At 36.8% G+C, this 21,220-nt stretch overlaps 1 protein-coding gene and 1 pseudogene across 11 annotated transcripts; both read left to right on the top strand.

Annotated features, from left to right (window-relative positions):
- Positions 1 to 1,146: 1,146 nt before the first annotated feature.
- LOC103963455 (F-box/kelch-repeat protein At1g57790-like) lies at positions 1,147 to 12,984 on the top strand. Of its 11 annotated transcripts, XM_048590404.1 has the most exons (18): positions 1,147 to 1,308; positions 1,428 to 1,490; positions 1,678 to 1,878; positions 1,997 to 2,082; positions 2,238 to 2,485; positions 2,584 to 2,677; positions 2,796 to 2,880; positions 2,981 to 3,009; positions 3,549 to 3,619; positions 3,734 to 3,900; positions 4,032 to 4,097; positions 4,255 to 4,302; positions 5,600 to 5,651; positions 6,337 to 6,428; positions 6,548 to 6,616; positions 7,000 to 7,189; positions 7,426 to 7,631; positions 12,019 to 12,984. In XM_048590404.1, the coding sequence occupies exons 16-18, from the start codon at positions 7,180 to 7,182 to the stop codon at positions 12,919 to 12,921; spliced, it is 1,119 nt and encodes a 372-aa protein (XP_048446361.1). In that variant the 5' UTR covers positions 1,147 to 1,308; positions 1,428 to 1,490; positions 1,678 to 1,878; positions 1,997 to 2,082; positions 2,238 to 2,485; positions 2,584 to 2,677; positions 2,796 to 2,880; positions 2,981 to 3,009; positions 3,549 to 3,619; positions 3,734 to 3,900; positions 4,032 to 4,097; positions 4,255 to 4,302; positions 5,600 to 5,651; positions 6,337 to 6,428; positions 6,548 to 6,616; positions 7,000 to 7,179; the 3' UTR covers positions 12,922 to 12,984. The 11 variants fall into 11 exon arrangements, 1 of the variants encoding a protein (XP_048446361.1); XR_007260510.1 differs by lacking the exons at positions 7,000 to 7,189; positions 7,426 to 7,631; positions 12,019 to 12,984 and adding an exon at positions 6,066 to 6,118 and having other exon boundaries at positions 6,548 to 6,925; XR_007260513.1 differs by lacking the exons at positions 7,000 to 7,189; positions 7,426 to 7,631; positions 12,019 to 12,984 and adding an exon at positions 6,066 to 6,118 and having other exon boundaries at positions 6,536 to 6,925.
- Positions 12,985 to 13,430: 446 nt separating this feature from the next.
- Positions 13,431 to 15,946, top strand: LOC103963454 (annotated as a pseudogene).
- The last annotated feature ends 5,274 nt before the right edge of the window (positions 15,947 to 21,220 follow it).

Raw genomic sequence — 21,220 nt, 5'->3', positions numbered from 1 at the left:
CCAGCAGCTGCTGCATGAACAAGGACCGTGTGCCCGGGTTCAACCTGTATATCAACACTAAAGTTAAGAGAAAATGTTTGAAATTCTTAACAATTTATAACATTAAAAATAGGAAATAGGAAATTGGAGAGAACTTTGTTATATTCGTGTCGTTTTCATGACATATATCGATATCTTAATGGATCGTTATGTGTCAAATCCGTTAAATTAAACGGGTAATATGACTCGACCCGAACTCGACATTGGCCAACGTTAGGGATGCAATTGTAACTGTAGAACGATGACATGTATATCACTCCTAATATACATGGGTTACATTAAAATGTTAAAATTAAACAGAAAAAGCAACGAAAAGGCCGGCTGGCAACCGACGGATTACATGAAGCAGATGGGCCAAAATCAGAAAAACAAAACGAGAACAACCGAGGTCCAATTTAAGCCTTGGAAATTACTTTAGTCTAAAGAAGCTGGCAAAATTGCACTGTAGAAATGAACAGTGTTTTGCACCACATTTCAGTTTATTTACCGGATTGCCACCCGGTTGCTTTTAACACACTTTCGTTTTATTTACACAATTACCACTACGGCTTAAGAATTGATTTTCAACCATTCGCTGCATTTTAGCTTTTGACTCGGGGAGAGAGGGGAGGGGGATATCACGGCTGACAGATTGGAGAGAGACGATGACTCCCATTTTTGACTCGGAGACAGCTCGGTGTCGCTGTGTCGAGCGGAGAGAGGGGGATAGAGCGACTACAGAGCAGGGAGACACAGGGCCTGCATTTCAGCTTTGACTCGGGGAGAGAGAAGGGAAGGGGACATCACGGTTGACGAATTTGAGAGAGACAATGGCTCCCATTTTTACTCGGAGACAGTTGGGTGTCGTTGTGGTGAGCAGAGAGAGGGGGACAGAGCAGCTACAGAGGAGGGAGACACAGGGCCTGACAGATTGGAGACGGATGGGAGCTACTGATTTGGACTGAGTGAGAGAAAGATTTTGCTAGCTCCTCTGCCAGGATCTATGGGATTTTCTCCCATTTTAGAGAGAGAGATGGACAGGGAGAGAGATACAGAGTGGAAAGCATGAGTGTGTGTATTCTTTAGGGTTGACAGGTTACGCACATAGTCGGTGAGGAGGGGATGCCTCAGGGACGAATGGCAGGGTCTGGCCTTCATTTCTGTAGCTCGAGAACTTCGGTGAGATGAAGGAGAGGAGCAGGGAGATGAGCTCGAGTCGGCAAACGGCCGAAGAGATCTTCAGGGATTACAGTGGTCGGAGAACTGACGCTGTCCACGATTTAACTAACGGTACTCCGATCTCTCTCTCTCTCTCTCTCTCACTCTCCTCCGTTTCTCTCTCTTAATTTCCTTTTGGTTTTGGAAATCTCTGACCTTTTGGGTGATGTTGTTTTCTCATGTGGACAAAGAGAGAGGTCGAGCAAGGTTTCGTCCATTTTGGTCAACTTGGGCTACCCCCAACGTTCGGTAAGGTATCAATCTCTTCCTGGTTTTCGCTTTGATTTTTTTTATGGAAGGTATGAGATTTCTTTAATCATACAATCAGCTTGCCCTTAATTATTCTTTCACTATATTTGACTGTTGTAGTCCTCTTTCAGCTACTCAAATGACACAATAAAAATCCCAAGAAAAATTTTCTCACTCTGTAATTTCCCTCAGATCCCTCGCCGATCTCTTCTCTCGCCTATGTTGTCTTACTCCATCGTTCACGTCAGGAAGGCCCGTGCGTGGTTTTTTGGGTGGGGATTTCAGATTTCAAGGGGGAAAGAGGCTGTGCTTCTTTTCAATCGGGCCAAGCCTCTATCTGCAAATCGAGGCCCCGGTGAAGCATAAGCGTTACAGGCCTGCAGTAAATTCTAGGTCACCTCCTCCGTCTCCGATAAGCTCTCTTATATACATAAGTATTAAAAGAACAATTTCCAATATTTAATTTCACCATTTTCTCACACTTCCAGTTGATTGTCCCTCGAATTTGCAGGGAAAGAAAAATGAAGGAAATGCCGCGAGGTACGTCACCAGGTCACAAGCTGTCAAGCAGCTTCAAGTCAGTCTTCCCCTCTTCAGGTCTGTCTCTGGTATTCAAGTTGTAATTTCTGTATTTTCACATGATTTATGTAATTTATGTTAATCTAGGGTTTAGGGTTTGTGCATTATTCGGATTTATCGGTTGAATTATTGCATGATTGCTTAATATATGTGCATGCTGTTGGAAATTATAGGAAATTGTGTATTCTAAAGGGCGTGTTCCCTTGGGAGCTGAAGGAAAAGGTGAAAGAAATCACCATACCTATTATCACTTGAAGGATGTTTCTTTCATTCAGCATGAACCACTACTTGAGCAGTTGAGAGAGATAAGAGCATACGAAAGAAAAGTAAAGAGAGCCGATGCGAAGAAGAACAAGGAACGAGCTTCTCTCCTGACAGAAAGAAGACCCACTTACAAATTAGATAGAATTATTTTGCAGAGGTTTGTTGGGTTTTTCTTACTGTTAAAAAATTAGTTGTGTGTCTGTTATTGTATGTAGGGCCTCTGACAGTTGTTGTTTCGTATGTTTGGAACTGCAGATATCCAAAATTCGTTGACGCACTTAGAGATATAGACGACTGCCTCAGCTATTGAGGACAGAATTGATGTCAAACGCATTCATAACTGTTGAAGGTATATTTGAATTTTTCTAAAAAAAGGAGTTCTGAAGTATGAAATCATGCTTAGTTACTTCTAGGAGTTAATCGTTTCGTGGAATCTTCCCTTAATATTGGTGTTGCTTTCGTACCAGGTTGAGTCATGAATGGCAAGCTTACATATCTTGGACTCATAAATTGCGTAAAGTCTTTGTATCTGTCAAAGGCATATATTATCAGGTTTGGTTATGTACTGTACATTGCTTATCAAATCTTCAACTGTGCATTTTATGTTATTGTGTTATTTGGGTATGAATTCTTCCGTTGTTTGTCCATGCAGGCAGAGGCTAAGGGGAAAAAAGTCAGATGGTTGACCCCTCACCCTTTGCACCAAGTTTTGACTGATGATATTGATTATATTTCGTACTTTGTATTTCTTTTTGTCCGTTATCAACCTCTGTTCGATTCCGGAGTGGGAGTTTGATAAAGAATGTGACTTTGAGATGACAGAGTTTTTGAAATTGTGTTGTGGCCATGTGTGAAGCTAAATGATGCAACCTTTGATCTCTCCCATCTGAATAAAGCTAAATTTTTGTATTAAAATGTTATAATATTCAAATGTATACTAAGTTTCTCAGTAGCCAAAACAAACCCTTTACATGATTTTGTCTAGAATTCGTTTAAAGATTTAAAATTTCTCTTCACTCTGTTAATGGGTTTGATTTTTCCCCATCTGTTTTCCAGTTTGAGTCTACTGAGTTCTGCGGATTCACTCAATTGCAATCATCTCTTCTGCAACTAATCTCTACCTTCATTATTATTCGCATATGAATGTTAGGTTTTATTTAGATGTATTAATACTTGGAATGTGCTTCATCATATTGCCAGTGTTTGCTTATTTTTTACAGCACTTGCACCGTGAAGTCAATGAAGTCGGGTTCCATTTGTCCAGTTTATAAAATTCCATATCGACGCAAAGGTATGAATCATGACAATTTTATGTGTGCAATGATCAATTGGCGATGATATATCAATCTTTTGTGTTTCAGTTTCTTTTGTGTTTGTGTAACTGATCCTGGGATGTTTGTTGCAGGCACTGGGAAGACGACTCTGTCTACGGATCATAATCGGTATCTAATTGGATTTGATGAGCACTGCTGGAGCAACAATAGTGTCAAACATTGAAGGTGGTTGCTATGCCAAATGCATTGATTTGTCAAAGAACTGGGAACCAAATATTTGGAATGCAATTTGGGACTGGTACTTAACATCATGATTTAATTGAACATTCTACTTTAAAAATGACAGGTAGTGCGAAATGTTTATGTTCTGTGTCATGATTGGAGTGATATTTCAACTTCTTATCAAATATGGTTGCATGTGTTTGGCAGTTTTGGAGAATGTTGTGTTCGATGACCATAATCGAGAAGTTGATTACTCAGAGAAATCTGTTACTGGTAAGTAATTTAAATTCTGGGGTATTCAGTTGAAAGTTTTAATTTATAGTTTAGTTTAGTTTTTTATTTATTTATAATTTTGGTATTTTGTTTGTGTTTGATTATATTGAATTCGGATTTTAGTGAACTTATGTTTGGGCTTGATATTTTCCAACAGGTTGTGATTGAGGGAGCTTGAAATGGTAGTTGGATTTCATCGTCGTTGGTAAGGAAGACCTTCTCCCTCTCTCATTTCCATGCTAATCATTCCAATTTTCATTTTTGTGTCGAATTCTAAATTTTAGAATCAGGGTTTAGATAAGAACCATGTGTTACGCATTTGGGATTTTGAGTACAGTTGGTATTTCATATTTTCCCTCTTTTTTTTTTTTTCAGAGATAATCAACTGTTATTAAGCTGTTTTGGTAGTGATTAGAACTTCCTTTAGAAATAATGAATCAAGTGATAGAGAGATAAGCTAATCGAAACAGTTCAAATATGAAGGAAAAATGGTTTTGCTTTTTTAAGGTTTCAATTTTTTTGAAGTTTGGAGGCTTATGTCAGTCTATAACAATTGTTTGAATGGTTGTATCTAAGTATGCATTATACATTCAATTGAGCCGATGATGTATGTGTGCCAACGAATTTTGAAGAGTTCAGCTTGGTTTTCTCTATTTGGTCTTTAACATGAAAGGTGAGGCACTGTTCATTGACTAATTTAGTCCCTTCTCCAAGTTTTTAGTTTAGATTGGGTCGTTGTAATTTGCTTTTATGAGCACATCTGTGACTAAAGAAAATTTAAGCTGTCAAGTTCCCAAAATGTCTTAAGGATATATCAAGTTTAACAAGTCACGAACTCTGATCAATCAAAATGCAGTGTAAAAGGATATATCAAGTTTAACAAGTCACGAACTGTGATCAATCGAAATGTAGTGAAATTAGGGATTTTACACTAAAAAACGCAGTTAACTTTAGACCATAGGATTAGCATTTTGCACATGTGAGTATCATTAACCTGCTCATTTTATTTTTCTGGATAAGAAACAAACTGTCATTGAAGGGAGAAGACACTGTACAAAAACAAAGTTTATGTAAGATTTATATACGTGAGATCTTTGCTGCCATAGTTTTTACTTGCTATATATATTGGGTCATAGTGGATAGCTGGGATAACCTGACAATAAGTATGTATTCTTCTTCTGTATAATCAATTCTATAGCTGTTGTTTTTTCCTGATCCATATTTGCATTCTACATGTTATCTTTGTGACTGGCTTATCAAGTCACTAAGCAGCAAGCGGATGTGCTGTTTTTAATTTTAGTCAAATGGAACAAACTAATGGTCTAAGAGATTGCCTAAATGGATCCTAGAATAGTAAAAAATGCATAAAAGTTTGAAATAAATTGAGATCCAATATTATGAGTTGATTATCAGTACCATACATAAAACAAGGGAGTTCTTGATTCAAAGGTGAACCATTCCATGAAATTATGATATTCTGAACAATGAATTTGTGTTTTCAGTTAAACAAGAAGCTAAAGCGTAATCAAAGGATTTGTTGACCTATTGTGGAAGGTGAGATGCCAACTTTGTTTCCCAATGCCTATCTTTTATGGAAATTTTAATATTTTATATTTTGAAACTCTAAACTGATTGTCCTTCACGTGTTTTATGTACATAGTGACACATCTATGCACAAATGATTACAACCAGTTCATCGAAATCTTGGTTATTTAAATTGCCTATGTTGATTTGTGATTTTGTTGCCCTATGTTTTACTTTGTTGGTTGGCAAGAAGCATGTTCAATTGATTCAATTTATTCTTTTACTTTCTATGACAAATCAATCCTTTGCAGTCCTTTGGTATCAAGGGATTTTTTTTTTTTTTTTAATCTGGTGCGCTACATGCAATTACATGTGTGAGAGACTTTTTAAATTAGATGCACTACACGCTTCTTACGGATTTTATAACGTCAAATTCTCATTCAGTTGCTGTTTTAAATTTGGGCTTCCGTTTGGTTAAGCATCCTTTTCTCCAAAAGGTAACATTGTTTCTAATGCCTAATCAAATTTTGATTTCTTGGGTCATTACAATTTATGTAGTTTTGTAAAGAGAAATTTTTTACAAGTGCAAACAACTGCCAGATTTTATTTTGAATTCTGAATATGCCAATAGAACCATATAATTATAATAGTTGGGCAGTTACCGTAAATCTTTTTGTGACGTTTTTTAATGGATATATTATTCCATTGTTTTCAGGGGATGGACAGAAGTCCCCGGCAGCAATCTCTTTGTGATCATTGCTGGGATAATATCGTGGTCATTTTGAGTTCAGATTCAGCTAGCATGTGGTAAGCGTTTCTTTTCCGATTACTTTCATTTGTTTATTTGTGAATCAATAACTTTTTTAGGAATAATGAATGTCAAAATTGCTGATAAATTGATACTTTGTTCGGAGCTTGAATTGTAGATCTGTGCAAGCTATCCATATATGGATCAATGCTATGAACTCTTCTCAACCTATGGACCTCAAATTTCAGTGCGTCTTCCATTGTTTATCCTACCTGACTATGTATAGAGCTATTACATTTGCAATCATATTAATTCCTTGAAAACAATATTTATATTTATCTGTAAACTGCTAATTTTTCCTTGCTGGTACATTAAAATGAAAATATGAAAAGTAGTCTCAATCTTTCGAGGGAGAGAGGTGTTGGGTGTCTGAGACAAGGGGTTTCAGGTTAGGGAACCAAAATGTTCAGTTTCGTCCCATTCATTGTACAATGTCTTTTCATGTCAGCTCAGTTGAATGCATATAAAAACGAAGCTGCATATCTTACCAACTTCATTCACTCATCTATCCCTGTCTGCATTTATGATTGTATTGAATTTATTCAGGTAAAATGTATCTTATTCATGCAGTTCAAGGTGATGCATTCAAGTCCCGCAGCAACGCGCGGGCACATTTTCTAGTTGGAATCCTATTCCCTTTGGAAGTATAATATTTTGTGTATGAATAGGGGATGGAGGAGGCAGATCTCTCTTCCTGTCAAATAAAACCCTAACAGCAACTCCTGCCCTACCCAAGTGCCAAGGGAATCTATGGATCCAGGTCCGTTTTCTTATTGAAACTATTGATTTGATTGCATAAATTTTTTGTTTAGTTTGTGTTCAATTACCGTTTTTTAATTCTATATATTCTGTGATTAGGAGATAAAATACTTTGTATTTGCATATTTGTTTAGTTAGTGAAGTGGTATACGCTGATCAAAGAATATAGGAACGTCGGTCTAATTCTTCATCATCAGCTGAGCTGACTAGTGTTTTTTATCTTTTGGTTCATGTCAGATTGGGCTGCGTTGTCTAGAGAGCTTTTAAATTTAGTTGTAGAGAGACTGGAGACGCCAAAAGAATTTAGCTTGGTTTGCAAGTCGTGGCGTTCGGCTGCAAAGGATATACAGACCCATTGTGCTGTCACAACAACCCCAATGATCTTGATTTCTTCTCCTACAGACAAAGATAAGTGGAATTTATACAATCCCTTGGATGACAAGGTTCTTAAAACCGATATCAATTTGGGAAGACATGAACGAATTTGTGGGTCTTCAAAAGGATGGTTATTTGCTGTCAATGGACATCGAACTGTATCATGCACTAATAAATCCTTTCCTTACCACTGAAAAGTGGATAGTTCGCCTTCCTCCATTGAACCCTCCAAAGTTGGGTCAGTTTCAACATGAAATTTATTACGTCCACCAGGCTAGAATTTCAGCGGATCCAATATTAGATGCCGACAACTGCATTATTATGGTCAGGTGTGAGATGTACAGTGCTTTTATTCGACTGAACAAAGACAGTGGCTTTTTGTTTCTCTTGGTTTTCTTGGATATATTTGATATATGGATTTGGAACAATATGGTTTTAATGTCATTTGCAAAAATTATTATTTATCAACTAAACTTTCATTTCATGGTTCAGATTACAATCATCTCATAAATAAAATCAGGTAAAATGTTGCATCACGTGTTACTTAACGACCAACAACAGTAATTATATAATAAAAAATTTCATTTGCTGTTATGGATGCGGAGCTCCATTGCAGACTTCAGAGCCGGCTGCTCCGGGTTGTTTGATTTTTTAAACAAGAAAAGCGCCTTAATTTTGAGTCCGAAAGTGATGAAGTGATTTTGTTGACGCTCCATAGATGAAAGAATTTTTGCTTTTCCTTACAAAATTTGAATGTGCAGAAGAAGAAATACCGCCAACTCGAATTTAGTTTCTTACGACTATATGATTTCATAACTTTATTAAACTTATTTTTGAGATCACCTTTTTCATATTGAAATAGGATCCTCTCTTGATCTATTCCATTCGGATTCTCCAAGTCCTCAATTCTGGAGCTTTAGAATATTCTTGGATCACAAATTTTGTAGAGAGAAATAGATAGATGGAGATGGAGAACAAAAGACTAAGGAGGTCGAGAGGAAAGAGAGAGAAGAGGAAAGAAGATGAACATGAGAAGGTGAAGGTAAAATTTTTATTATTGATCTTAGGCCGATTTTCATGTGAACAAACAAGATTGAATGATTATGAGGATTCGGATGGAATGAATTTGGAAAGTGACACGCCCAGACCCCGATATTCCCCGAATACCAGGATAGGCACGTGCTGGCCGACACCCGAGGGTGACGAAAGCCATTTATTAAGTGCAAATGCTGAAAATAAAGGATAAATAAGGTTTATAAAAATAAAAGAATAATGAATATGCAAATAAGGACCGTGTTCAGAGCACACCTCTAATCTAAAACACTAAAAGAAAATAATATAAAATTGAATGAAACGAAGGAGTGGGTCCTACACCGAGAGGACTCGAAGATGCCGATGCTGAAGTGCCTGGACGTCGGGATTGTATGCCTCGATTCTAAGTCCTGAAAGGGGCGCAAAACAAACATGAGTGGACCAAGTTGATATACATATATATAATAAAATAGTTATCAACATACTAACCCCCAGGTTTTATGAAAACACTTATATATAATGATAAACATAGGTTTTCCGAAACCTAGCATGTCGTGCAATGTCTCAAATCATAAATCGCATAAATAATAAACACTAGTGAATGTCCGATATAACTCTCCAGGCCCCATGCCGGCTCCCCGTCTCTGAGCACACAGTCAGAGGAAAATGCACTTCAGGCCCCTTGCCGGCTCCCCGTCTCTGAGCAGACAGTCAGAGGAAAACACACTCCAGGCCCTATGCCAACACCAAACCGTCGCCCGGGACGGACCGGATCTATCCCTACGTCCCGTAGCGGAAAGGACCACTAGGTAAGTACAAAACCAGTGAACATACATATATTGAAAATCAACTTCATAGTATAAAGTCATCCATCATCTATACTATAAAGAGGTGTTCTAAACATGTTCTAAATATCATATCGTCATCCATCAGATATTCTACAAGAACATTGGTTATAGGAAAAATAGTAATAATTCAAATTAGCCTCAGTAAGCATATTATCTCGTAAAACGTTCATAAAACATAATCATCAAATCATGCTTTTCATGTATGCATTTCTACTATCAAAACATGCATTTTTAGAAGGGGTCCACTCACAGTACTTCGCCGTCGAAAAGCCACGTCACTAGCGAAGATGGAAACGCCACAATTAAACGCCCCTAAACACATAAACGGTACATTTAGTCAAACTCTACTCAAACGATTGAATTTGGGAAAACGGACATCGGAAACGGGTTCAGGACGTCGAAATTAGCCTAGGAGGGGTCCCGCACGAAACCGAAAAAGTCAACCCGAGGTCAAAGTCAACGTTGACCGTTGACCGGTCAAAGTCAACGTTGACCGTTGACCGGTCAAAGTCAACGCTGACCGTTGACCGGGTCAACGGTCAACGGGTCAGGGTCAACGGGTCAGGTCCGGGTCAGGGTCAACCCGGGTCACCCCGGTTTAGGGTTTGGGTAATGGATCCGGGTTTGGGCCTAAGGGTTTGGGTTAGGGTAATTGGGTTTAGGTTTTAGGGTTTTGGGTTAGGGTTTTGGGTTAGGTTTTTAAGTGGGTTGGGTTTGGGTAAAAAGGAAAATGGGTTTGGGTTTTGGGCTAACAGAAAATGGGTTTGGGCTGCAACCAAGGCCCTAAGGCCTTTGGGTTTGGTGGTCGCCGGAGTCCAAGGAAGGAGAAGGCCGGTTCTCGGCCGGAGAATTCCCAAGCTCCGTTGGAGCTCAAAACTCAACCAAAACATGTCATTCAATATACCAAATTGAAGCCCCGAAGGTAAGGAATCGAAATATATCCTTGGTTCCCATCATCGTGGTCGGAGTTGGCCGGAAAACAGCCTGGAAGCCACGGGTGTCCGCCGGAAACTGGGTAAGATTCAAATGAGAATAACTTCTTCAATACTCAATGAAATTAGGTGAAACAAAAAGGAAAGTTGTAGTACTCAGCGAGACGAAGAGATTGATACCTCGCACGCCGGCCAACTCGCCGTTGTTTGGCCGGAAATCGCCTCGAAAGGGGCGGTGCTCGCCGGAAAACTGAGAAATGTCTCCCGATGTGGTTTCTTCGTGGTTTGACGTCCAAAACACAACCACGGGTTAGAAAAGAGCTATAGGTGTGGGCATGGGTGTGTGTGTGTGTGTGTGTGTGTGGGTGTGTTTTGCTCGGAGAAAAGAGCACCGAGAGGAGGGGGGAAAGAGAGAACACGGAGGAAGAAAGAGAGAAGAGACTTTTCAGAAAAAAGGAAAAGGGAAAGGGATAGGGAACCGGGAACAAAACAGGGGGTGGGCCCCTTGGGCTCATCAATTAAGGCTCAAAAACAATTTTAAAAAGGAAGGTATCCCCCAACTTAGTGAAAATACAAAAATACTCATTTTCTTACGTAAATTCCGGGACGGGTTGTTACAGAAAGAATCCTAGATTAAATATTTTCCGAATAACTGAGATTTTCACCAAATCTTTTCTATGCAGACTCTCAGTATTAATTAAGACTGGCTGTTAATACAAGATCGTGCGGCTAGAATTGAATTTTAATTTTTTAACAATTTTTCCCGTGAAGCGAGCTAAGTATCACTCTAAATATACATGCCATTACACAGACGGAATATTTAAAGCAGATGGGCCAAAATCACAAGAAACAAAACGAGAACAACCGAGGCCCAATGTTATCCACGGAATCCTATTCCTTTGCGGGGTACAAATATTTTGTATATATTTTTTTATCAGGAAATATTTTGTATATAACTAGCGGATATATTTTTCTTCCTGTCAAATAAGAGCCAGACTTTGTGAGAGAAGATTTTGTTGTTGTTGTCGTCGTTAAAAATTAAAATAATAAAATTATTCTGTGGGCTAGAATCTATGGATCGAGGTATGTTTTCTTATTGAAACTGTTGATTTGATTACATAATTTTTTTTTTTTAATGTGTTTCGTTAAGTGTTTAAAATATTGGTATCAATGAAAATATCGATATAAAAATTTGTGAAAATATTGATAGATATATCGATATCGATTGCCTTAGATGAAAATTATGAAAATTTAAAATGAAACTTTAGAATGTCAAACACTGATTTAGACGAAACATAAAGGTTTTTCTTCCATTGTTAGCCGAGATGTCCGAAATTTCAAACACTGGTTTCATTAGGGTTTTTCAATTTTTCTTTTTTGTATTGGTCAAATTCTTCATCATCAGCTGACTTGTGTTTTTTATCTTTTGGTTCGAGTCAGATTGGGCTGCGTTGCCTAGAGAGCTTTTAAATTTAGTTGTAGAGAGAACGGAGTCGCCAAAAGAATTTAGCTTTGTTTGCAAGTCCTGGCGTTCGGCTGCGAAGGATACACAGAGCTATTGCGCCATGACGACAAACCCTTTGCTCATGATATCTTCTCAATCATATTACAAGTGGAGTTTATACAATCCGGTGGATGACAAGGTTCTTAAAACCCAATTAAATTTGGCAAGACAGCGATTTTGCGGGTCTTCAAAAGGATGGTTAATCGTTGTGGATAAGAATCGTCTTGTATCGCTAATAAATCCGTTCTTTAGTAACGATGAAAAGAAAATAATTCACCTTCCTCCACTGAGCCCGCCAAGTTTGATTCGGCTTCGACGTGAAAACTATTTTGTCTACAAGGCTACGATTTCAGCAGATCCAATACTAAATGCCGATAACTGCATTGTTACGGTGGTATATGAGGGCATCTGCCACTTGGCTTTTCTTCGACTCAACAAAGATAGTCAGTGGACTTATATCCTTGAAAAGGTTGACAGAGGATGGTGGCGCACGGTTGAAGAAGTTGTTCAATTTGAAGAAAGATTCTATGCTGTGGATTTGTATGGTAAAGTCTTTTCTTTTGACGTTACTACTCCGTCTGTCGCACCGGTGAAAGTGGTCGGACGTGAATGTGACGGGGAGAACTGTTATGTCACGAGATATTTTGTGGTTTGTAATGAGAAAACAGTACTGATGGTTCAAAGGTGCATGGTTGGTCTTGACGGTCACGAGACAAAAAGAATCACAGTCTTTGAACTAAATATCAGCAAGGGTGAGTGGACGGAGAAGAACACTTTAGGTGACGTTGCTTTGTTTGTGGGTGATAATTCTTCAATATCTGTTTGTGCTTCAAAGTCGGGATGTCGAGCAAATTGCATATACTTCATTCATGATAATGTTGGCGTTGAAGAAGGGTTTGGACCGCGCGGAGCTTATGATTATGGTGTCTACAACGTCGAGGAAAAGAGGTTTTTAGAAAATCCTTTCCATAGAGATGCTGGGATTCTGATGAGCAAGACCGTTGTATCTCCGATATGGATTGCACCAACTTATAATTTGTAGAACAATATTTTTTGTTCTTCTTGGTTTTCTTGGATATATTTGATGTACGGATTTGGAACATTATGGTTTTAACTTGTAACTGCACTATTGAATTGCTGTTTTTGTGTTTTGCAACTCTGTTGATGGGTTCTTTTGCATGGTCCTGCAAGCCTATGAATAGTACTATTATTTAGATATGAACCACCACCAATGTCGTAAAATTAAGGAGGGAACAGAATGCCATTCATCGATGGGTGTGTCCTCCGTCTGGCAGATTCAAGCTTAATGTGGACGGAGCTTGGGATCAAACAAACAGTGTTGGTGGAGTTGGCATTGCAGTGAGGAACTCTGAAGGAAGTTTTGTTGGTGAAGATTCATGGACGTGTTCTCTCCTATCCAGATAAGAGGCACTGGCCATGAGAGCTGGTCTTGAGCAGGTGGTAGGTTGGGATTTGAATATGATTAATGTTGAAAGTGATTCGCTTCTAATTGTCTTAGCAATGCATGAATTTTAGACGAAATTGTCTTCTATGGGGCCTATCATTGAGGATGCGGAATTCTTACGAACTTTGATCGCTAAAATTGTTGTAGCCCACATCCGCCGCCAAGCTAACTCGGTGGCCCATAGACTAGCTCGATTTTCCCTCCTTTGTGGAGATGATGGTACATGGTGCAATGAAACTCCTACTATAATTAGTGATTTGCTTGTGGAGGATATTGCTTCACCCTGTACAAATTAGCCTGTTCTCGGCTTTAATGAAATCTGTGTCGTCCCTTTTCAAATAAAAAATGGAGGAGGGAAATTCCAAATAAAAAATAAGACTGATCAACCTTCATGCTTAACATAATCTAAACGAAAATTTATTATTTATTTAATATAATTTGATGGTTTACATTGATCTCATAAATAACATAGGAGTAGATGTTACATCACGTGTAACTTACCAACAACGGTAATTTGAAAATGAATGGTGTCAATTTCTCTCACCCGCAATCTAAATGGTTCACGATCTATTCATTCCCACCTACACCAAGCGCAATATCATCACCCACAATCTCATGTATAACTTAACGACCAACAATGGTAGTTATTATTTATTTAGGGAATTGTTATTGGCACTCTAAAATTCTCATTTTGAAATTCATACTTTCTATAATTAAAACGAAAAAAATACTGAGTGCAAAATAAAGATTTTGGAGTGTCAAGAACAGTTCTTTTATATGGTAAAATTTCATTTGCTGTTATGGATACGGAGCTCCATTGCAGACATTGGAGCCGGCTGCCGGGTTATTCGGACCCTGAGATGTATGTGTGAACCTTGATTTTATCTTGAATTTTGTTCCTTTTTGATACTTGGGTATTTGGGTTGTCATTTGATTGTGTATTTGTTTGGAATATTTGATTTTTGAAGCAATAAAAAGCACTTTTGAATCTGAAGTGATTTTGTTGATGCTCCACAGATGTAAAATTTGTGTGCTTTGCTTAAAATTTTTGAATGTGCATGCAGAAGAAGCACCACCAGCTTAGAACGTTAAAACTTAAAAGCTTAATTGGATCATGCATCTAAGACGGTGCTTTTCTTTCCAGTGTTTTAAGTGTCCATCCGACAGAGTGCGAAGTCTTTGGTTGGAGTAGCTGGAGCTGCATCAGAGATCGAAAAGGAGAAGAAGGTTTTGTACTTGTCTATTTATGCTTGTGTTTGTGTGCATGTGTGAACCTTTGCTTGCCTGACAGAAGCTAGATATCAGTTAAATAAAATTTGGAGATTCTTTGTGCAGAAAGCTTTCCAACTTAGAATTGCAGAATTCGACCACTCAATTTAGTTTCACGAGCAAAGAATATAGGAACGTTGGTCTAATTCTTCATCATCATCTCAGCTGACTAGTGTTTTTTTTATCTTTTGGTTCAATCAGATTGGGCTGCGTTGTCTAGAGAGCTTTTAAATTTAGTTGTAGAGAGACTGGAGACGCCAAAAGAATTTAGCTTGGTTTGCAAGTCATGGCGTTCGGCTGCAAAGGATATACAGACCCTTTGTGCCGTCACGACAACCCCAATGATCTTGATTTCTCTCATACAGACAAAGATACGTGGCATTTATACAATCCCTTGGATGACAAGGTTCTTAAAACCGATATCAATTTGGGAAGACATGAACGAATTTGTGGTTCTTCAAAAGGATGGTTAATCGCTGTCAACGGACATCGAACTGTATCACTAATAAATCCTTTCCTTACCACTGAAAAGTCAATAGTTCGCCTTCCTCCATTGAACCCTCCAAAGTTGGGTCAGTTTCAACATGAAATTTATTATGTCTACCAGGCTACAATTTCAGCGGATCCCATATCGGATGCCGACAACTGCATTATTATGGTCATGTGTGAGATGTGCAGTGCTTTTCTTCGACTGAACAAAGACAGTAAGTGGAGTTATGCCCATGAAACGGTACGTTGACATAAAATGGTGGTGGTTGCTTCAAGATGTTGTTCAATTTGAAGACAGATTCTATGCTGTTGATGATTATGGTAAACCCTATTGCTTTGATGTTATTACTACTGATCAGTCCAACTCAAATATGAAAGTGGTTTTACGCGAATGTGGAAAGCAGCAGGATGGCTATCATGTCAAGATGTATCTTGTGGTTTGCAATGAGAAAACAATACTGATGGTTCAAATGTGCAGGGATGGTTTTGACGGCCATCGGAAACTAAAATTCAGAGTATTTGAACTAGATATCATCAAGGGTGAGTGGACGGAGAAGAACACTTTATGTGACGTTGCTTTGTTTGTGTTGCTTTGTTTGTGTGTTATAGCTCTTCAATATCTGTTTGTGCTTCAAAGTCGGGATATCGAGCAAATTGCGTATACTTCTTTAACGACGATGTTCGCGATGAAAGAGGCCTTAAACTGCCCGGAGCTTATGATTGTGGTGTTTACAACGTCGAAGAAACGAGGCTTTCGGAAAATCCTTTCCACGGAGATGCTGCGACTCTAATGAGGGAGACCGTTGTACCTCCGATATGGAGTGTACAAACTTATAACTTGTAAAACAGTAGCTTTTTGTTTCTCTTGGTTGTCTTGGATGTATTTGCTGTCATTTGGTTGAGTATTTGTTTGGAATGTTTTTTTTTTTTTTTAAGCAAGAAAAGCACTTTAATTTAAGTCCGAAGTGGTTTTGTTGACGCTCCAAAGATGTAAAGAATTTGTGCTTTTGCTTACAAAATTTGAATGTGCAGAAGAAGAAACACCACCAGCTTAAAAGCGTTAAACTCGGAAGCTTGAATATTAAGAAAAAATTCTGGAGCTTTTTTATTAGTTGACGAAACTTGAATTTAAGTTTCCTACGACTAAATGACTTCGTAACTTTATTAAATTTATTTTTTAGATCACCTTTTTCATATTGGAATAGGATCCTTTCTTGATCCGTTCCATTCGGATTCTCTAAGTCCTCAATTTTGGAGCTTTAGAATCTTCAAAAAATAAAAAAATAAAAATCATGGATCACGAATTTTGTAGAGAGAAATAGATTAATAGAGATGGAGAACAGAAGACTGAGGAGGTAATTTGAGGATGAACGGATATAATTTGAGAATCTTCAGGATCCTTATAAAAAGAATTCCCAGAAAGCTCACAAAGAGGATCTGAAGAAGATTCTCATTCCTCAAAATATACATGTCATTACACGGACGGACTATTTAAAGCAGATGGGCCAAAATCACAAAAACAAAACGAGAACAACAGAGGCCCAATGTAATCCTCGGAATCCTATTCCTTTAGGGAGTATAAATATTTTGTATAATTTTTATTATCAGAAAATATTTTGTATATAACTAGCGGATATAGGGGCAGATTTTTCTTTCTGTCAAATAAAACCCTAACTTGGTGAAAAAAAGTTTTGTTATTGTCGTTGTTAAAATATAAAATTTGTCTGTGGGTTAGAAACTACGGATCGAGATATGTTGTCTTATTGAAACTATTGATTTGATTATATATATTTTTTTTGTTTTTTATGCGTTCTATTAAGTGTTTAAAATATCAGTATCGATAAAAATATATGAAAATTTAAAATGAAGCTTGGAATGTCAAAACACTGGTTTAGACGAAACATAAGAATTTTTCTTCAATGTATAACCGATATGTCGGAAATAACGACAAATCTGTGGATTTTAGTTAAAATTTAAGAGTTCTCTCAATTTTGGATTTTTTTTTCACGAAAATATTGATAATATTGAAGAAAAGGTTCTTAGCATTTTTTAAATTTTGTGAATAGGAGTAAAACACGGTTTATTTTAATAATCGTCTAATTCTTTATCATCAGTTTTGTGTTTTTTAACTCTTGGTTGGAGTCAGATTGGGCTGCGTTGCCTAATATGATTAACGTTGAACATGATCGCTTTTGATCGTCTCAGCAATGCACAAATTTTCGACGAATTTGCCTCCTATGGGCCTATCATTGTGGATGCGGAATTCTTGTTGACTCTAATCGCTGAAGTTGTTGCCCACATTCGCCAAGCTAACTCGGTGGCCCATCTAGCTCGATTTGCCCTCCATTGTGGAGATGATGGTACTTCGGTGTAATGAACCTCCTACTGTAATTAGTGATGTGCTTGTGAAGGATGTTACTTCACACTGTACAAACTAGTCTGTTCTTGGCTTTAATGAAATCTATGTCATCCCTTTTCCAAAAAAAAAAAAAAAAAGAGGAGTGAAATTCCAAATAAATGAGAGGACTTATGAACCCTCATGCTTAACATAATTTTAAAAAAAAAAAAAAAAAAAAAAAAAGGAGGGAAATTCCAAATAAATGAGAGGACTGATGAACCCTCATGCTTAACATAATTTAACAAAAAGTTATTATTTAGTTAATAAAAAGTAATTTGATGGTTTACATTTATCTCATAAATAACATTATGAGTAAATGTTATATCTCGTGTAACTTACCAACAACGGTAATTAAAAAACGAATGGTGTCGATTTCCCTTACCTGCAATTTAAATGGTCAACGATTTATTCATTCCCAGGTACACCAAGCGCAATATCATCACCCACAATCTCATGTATAACTTAACGACCAACAACGGTAGTTATTATTTATTTATGGAATTGGTATTAACACTTTAAAATTCTTATTTTAAAATCCGTATTCTTTATATTTAGAAAGAAAAATACCGAGAGTGCAAAAATGAGACTTTTAGAGTGTCAATAATAGTTCCCTTTATTGATTAAAATTTTATTTGTTGTTATGGATGCGGAGCTCCAGTGCAAAATTCGGAGTGGGCTGCCGAGTTATTATGAACCTGAGACGTGTGTGTGAACCTTGTTTACTTGATAGAAGCTATCAATATCAGTTAATTAAAATGGGAACTTTAACGAAAAGCTACCAGTACTATTCACTTTAATGAAAAGTCAGATCTTGTTGGTAAAACGTCACCCGTTAACCATCAACTTTGCCACATCATTTAAATGTGCGTTGGCGATGTGCATTAACTTTTAAATAATAATTGCATCCACTAAGTGATACTTGCTTCCTTGAATGGGAGAATGAACATATTTACATGGTATTCTTCGTCATCTTATGTTTTGACACAAGAATTTGGTTATTTTTTCAATTAACAGAGGGTTTTAAGAGAAGAATCAAAATGATTGACTATAGACAATCTCAAAAACCACTTATTTCTACTTTAAATCTCATGCCAAAATGAGGAGTTATTCTAAGCTCAAAGACTATTTTAGCTAAACGTCTATGAATTTTTTTTGTTACAATAATATTTGTACGACCATTTTCAAAAGGATAATGCTAGGGAGTAATAAAGAAATTAGAAAGTTTGATTAGTTATTTCTTGGTTATATTACAATATCATTTGTTCTTGTTTAAATATATACTACCCGATGAGCACACACTGTGTGTGTGAACAATTTCATTTTGTTTTTTCTTTTTTTTTATTTATTAAGGAGTGTGATTAGTATTTAAATTTTTTTAAAAAAAAGTATGAAAAAATGATGGTAGGATAATTTCTCTTAATAAGCGCATATCTTATCTTAATATTACATAATTATTGTTTTTTGTCATCCTTATGTAAATATTGTGTATCAAAAATGAGGCTAAAATATGAAAAATAGGGATATGATTGTCATTTTGTCAAAATGTACAAATTTACTATTTTGCCCTCCTCGTGTAAATATTGTGTATTCAAAAGTGAGGGCAAAATTGGAAAAAGGGAAAAAAAGTTGACAAGGGCTATTCTCTTAATAGAATACACACACACACACACACACACACACACACACACACAAATCACTAGTTGGTCTCGATGGCAAAGAAGGGGCATCTTCGTCAAATCTTTCAGCTACATGGAATGCCCATAGTATGTTTATATTTTGTGATATATGCATCAAGGAGGTTAAGGTCGGACATCGTCTGGGCACTCACTTTAACAAAGAAGGATATGCAAATATTATAGCTAACTTCAAGGCAGAGACAGGGCATGATTATGAAAGAGTGCAACTGAAATAAGGAGAGATAAGGTAACTGAAGATTGTCATTGCTACAATAGCTCCTCATAATTACATACGGAGGTATTATGAACGTGATCGTCATTTTGATGATCCCAGGGACTTTTGTGAAGAGAGCGATAATAGTGATGATGATGATGATGAAGAATACCAATATTATCAAGTTGAAGGATCACATAAGATAGAAGCATTAAGAAATAGAATAGCAGCAAGTTTGATGAATGCATCTAATTAGACTACTTTCAAGTACATTAACAATATTGTACCAATGAATTCTAGCTATTCAATCTAAAATATTTCAATTGAAGTAATTTGTCATACTAATTAATATTTAAGATAAAGTGTATAAATATTTTTCTTTTAAAAATAAGTATATTTGGTAATTGACCTTTATTTGTTAAGAAAATTAAAATAATGACACATCTAGTATTATACCATTTTTGGTCATTTTATATAGTCACAGCTGTTTTACATAAAAGTTTACCAAACATTATCATACTACTTTTTTTTTTTTTTTTTCAAAATCATTTTTACAAAAAAAGTTTACCAAACACTCTGCTGCTTCATTTCACAGCTGCTTATTGTCACAGCACAACATAAGTAATTTTTTTTTCAAAGCACAGCAATACCAAACCAACATTCTCTAAAATTTGAAATCTCTTTATCTAATTTAAGTCGTAAGATTTAAAATTTTTAAATCGTAAACTAATCACCTTTTTGAGTCTTAAAAAAAATTGTTTTAAAAAATGTTCTTAATAAATGTTTTGATAAATGATAAAAAAATTTAAATATGATACCAAACAGGTCCTAATTTTTTCAAAATTTTGTTCATAACAATGTACGAAAGAGATTCACAATGTGAATAACATGTATAACTTATTTTTAATACATTGCTCATTCATTTGATACATTTCAATGTCAACGAGATATATTCGATAATAAAATTTATAGAATAAAATGAAGGTGCAATTATCAGTCATAAGTTGCGTGTTATAGTCTTTATGGGGCCGGAATTTCGGGGAGAGTATAAACGCAACACGTTAGGTATAATTCCATCTGGATATGCGAATATCCTTTTCATGATCCACATTCCGCATGCTGCAGCTCTATTTGTGTTGTCGTAGGACAGTGGGCTGACGATTGCAGCCCTTACTGAGTTGTTGGAATTACGTTTTTACCACCGTGTTTGGGGTGGTGACTTTTAATCAATTTAACGAAATTGCCCTTAGTTGATGAATGTCCGCCTTGGCTATGTTCATATTTTCTTTGTTTTGGGCAATGATTGGTTGCGTTCTCGACGACATTGATTTTTTAAGGTTAGAAAAAAAAAGTAAAACTAACGAAAAGTTCTCAAATTTGTTTAGTTTTAATAAACATGATATAATATTATTGTAAGTGAATAATATCATAAATGACTTTTCTTAGTAAAAATGTCATTAACGTTAAAAATGAATAGTACTATGAGGGCGTGTTTGTTTGCCCTCGTTAAAATTCACTGGATTGGACTACTTTGCTAAGACTATTGATCCCGTGTTTGGTGCAAGCTGGACTAAACTTAAATGGGATTAAGTCGAACTCGTTTCGACTAAGAGCTTCACTAAGTCGTCCTAGTGAGACCCCCCAAAAACCACGGGATTGCTAATCCCGTCTCCAACTTCGTTTGCACATCTTTGTCGTTTGCAACTCCTACTCCCTTACTCCTGTCCAGATCTAAAACCCACCCCCCACCCACTGCCTAAATCTCAAATTCCAACATCTAAAATTCCCCCAAAAGCACATGCAGACGAATCTCCTGAACAAATTCAAAAC

This window comes from the organism of the source record quoted next, unplaced genomic scaffold, assembly GCF_019419815.1.
Source record: "Pyrus x bretschneideri cultivar Hongxiangsu unplaced genomic scaffold, Pyrus_bretschneideri_v1 Contig32, whole genome shotgun sequence".
Taxonomy (NCBI): domain Eukaryota; kingdom Viridiplantae; phylum Streptophyta; class Magnoliopsida; order Rosales; family Rosaceae; genus Pyrus; species Pyrus x bretschneideri.
Note: the sequence above shows the minus strand (reverse complement) of the source record. Positions and strands in the feature narration are given on the sequence as shown.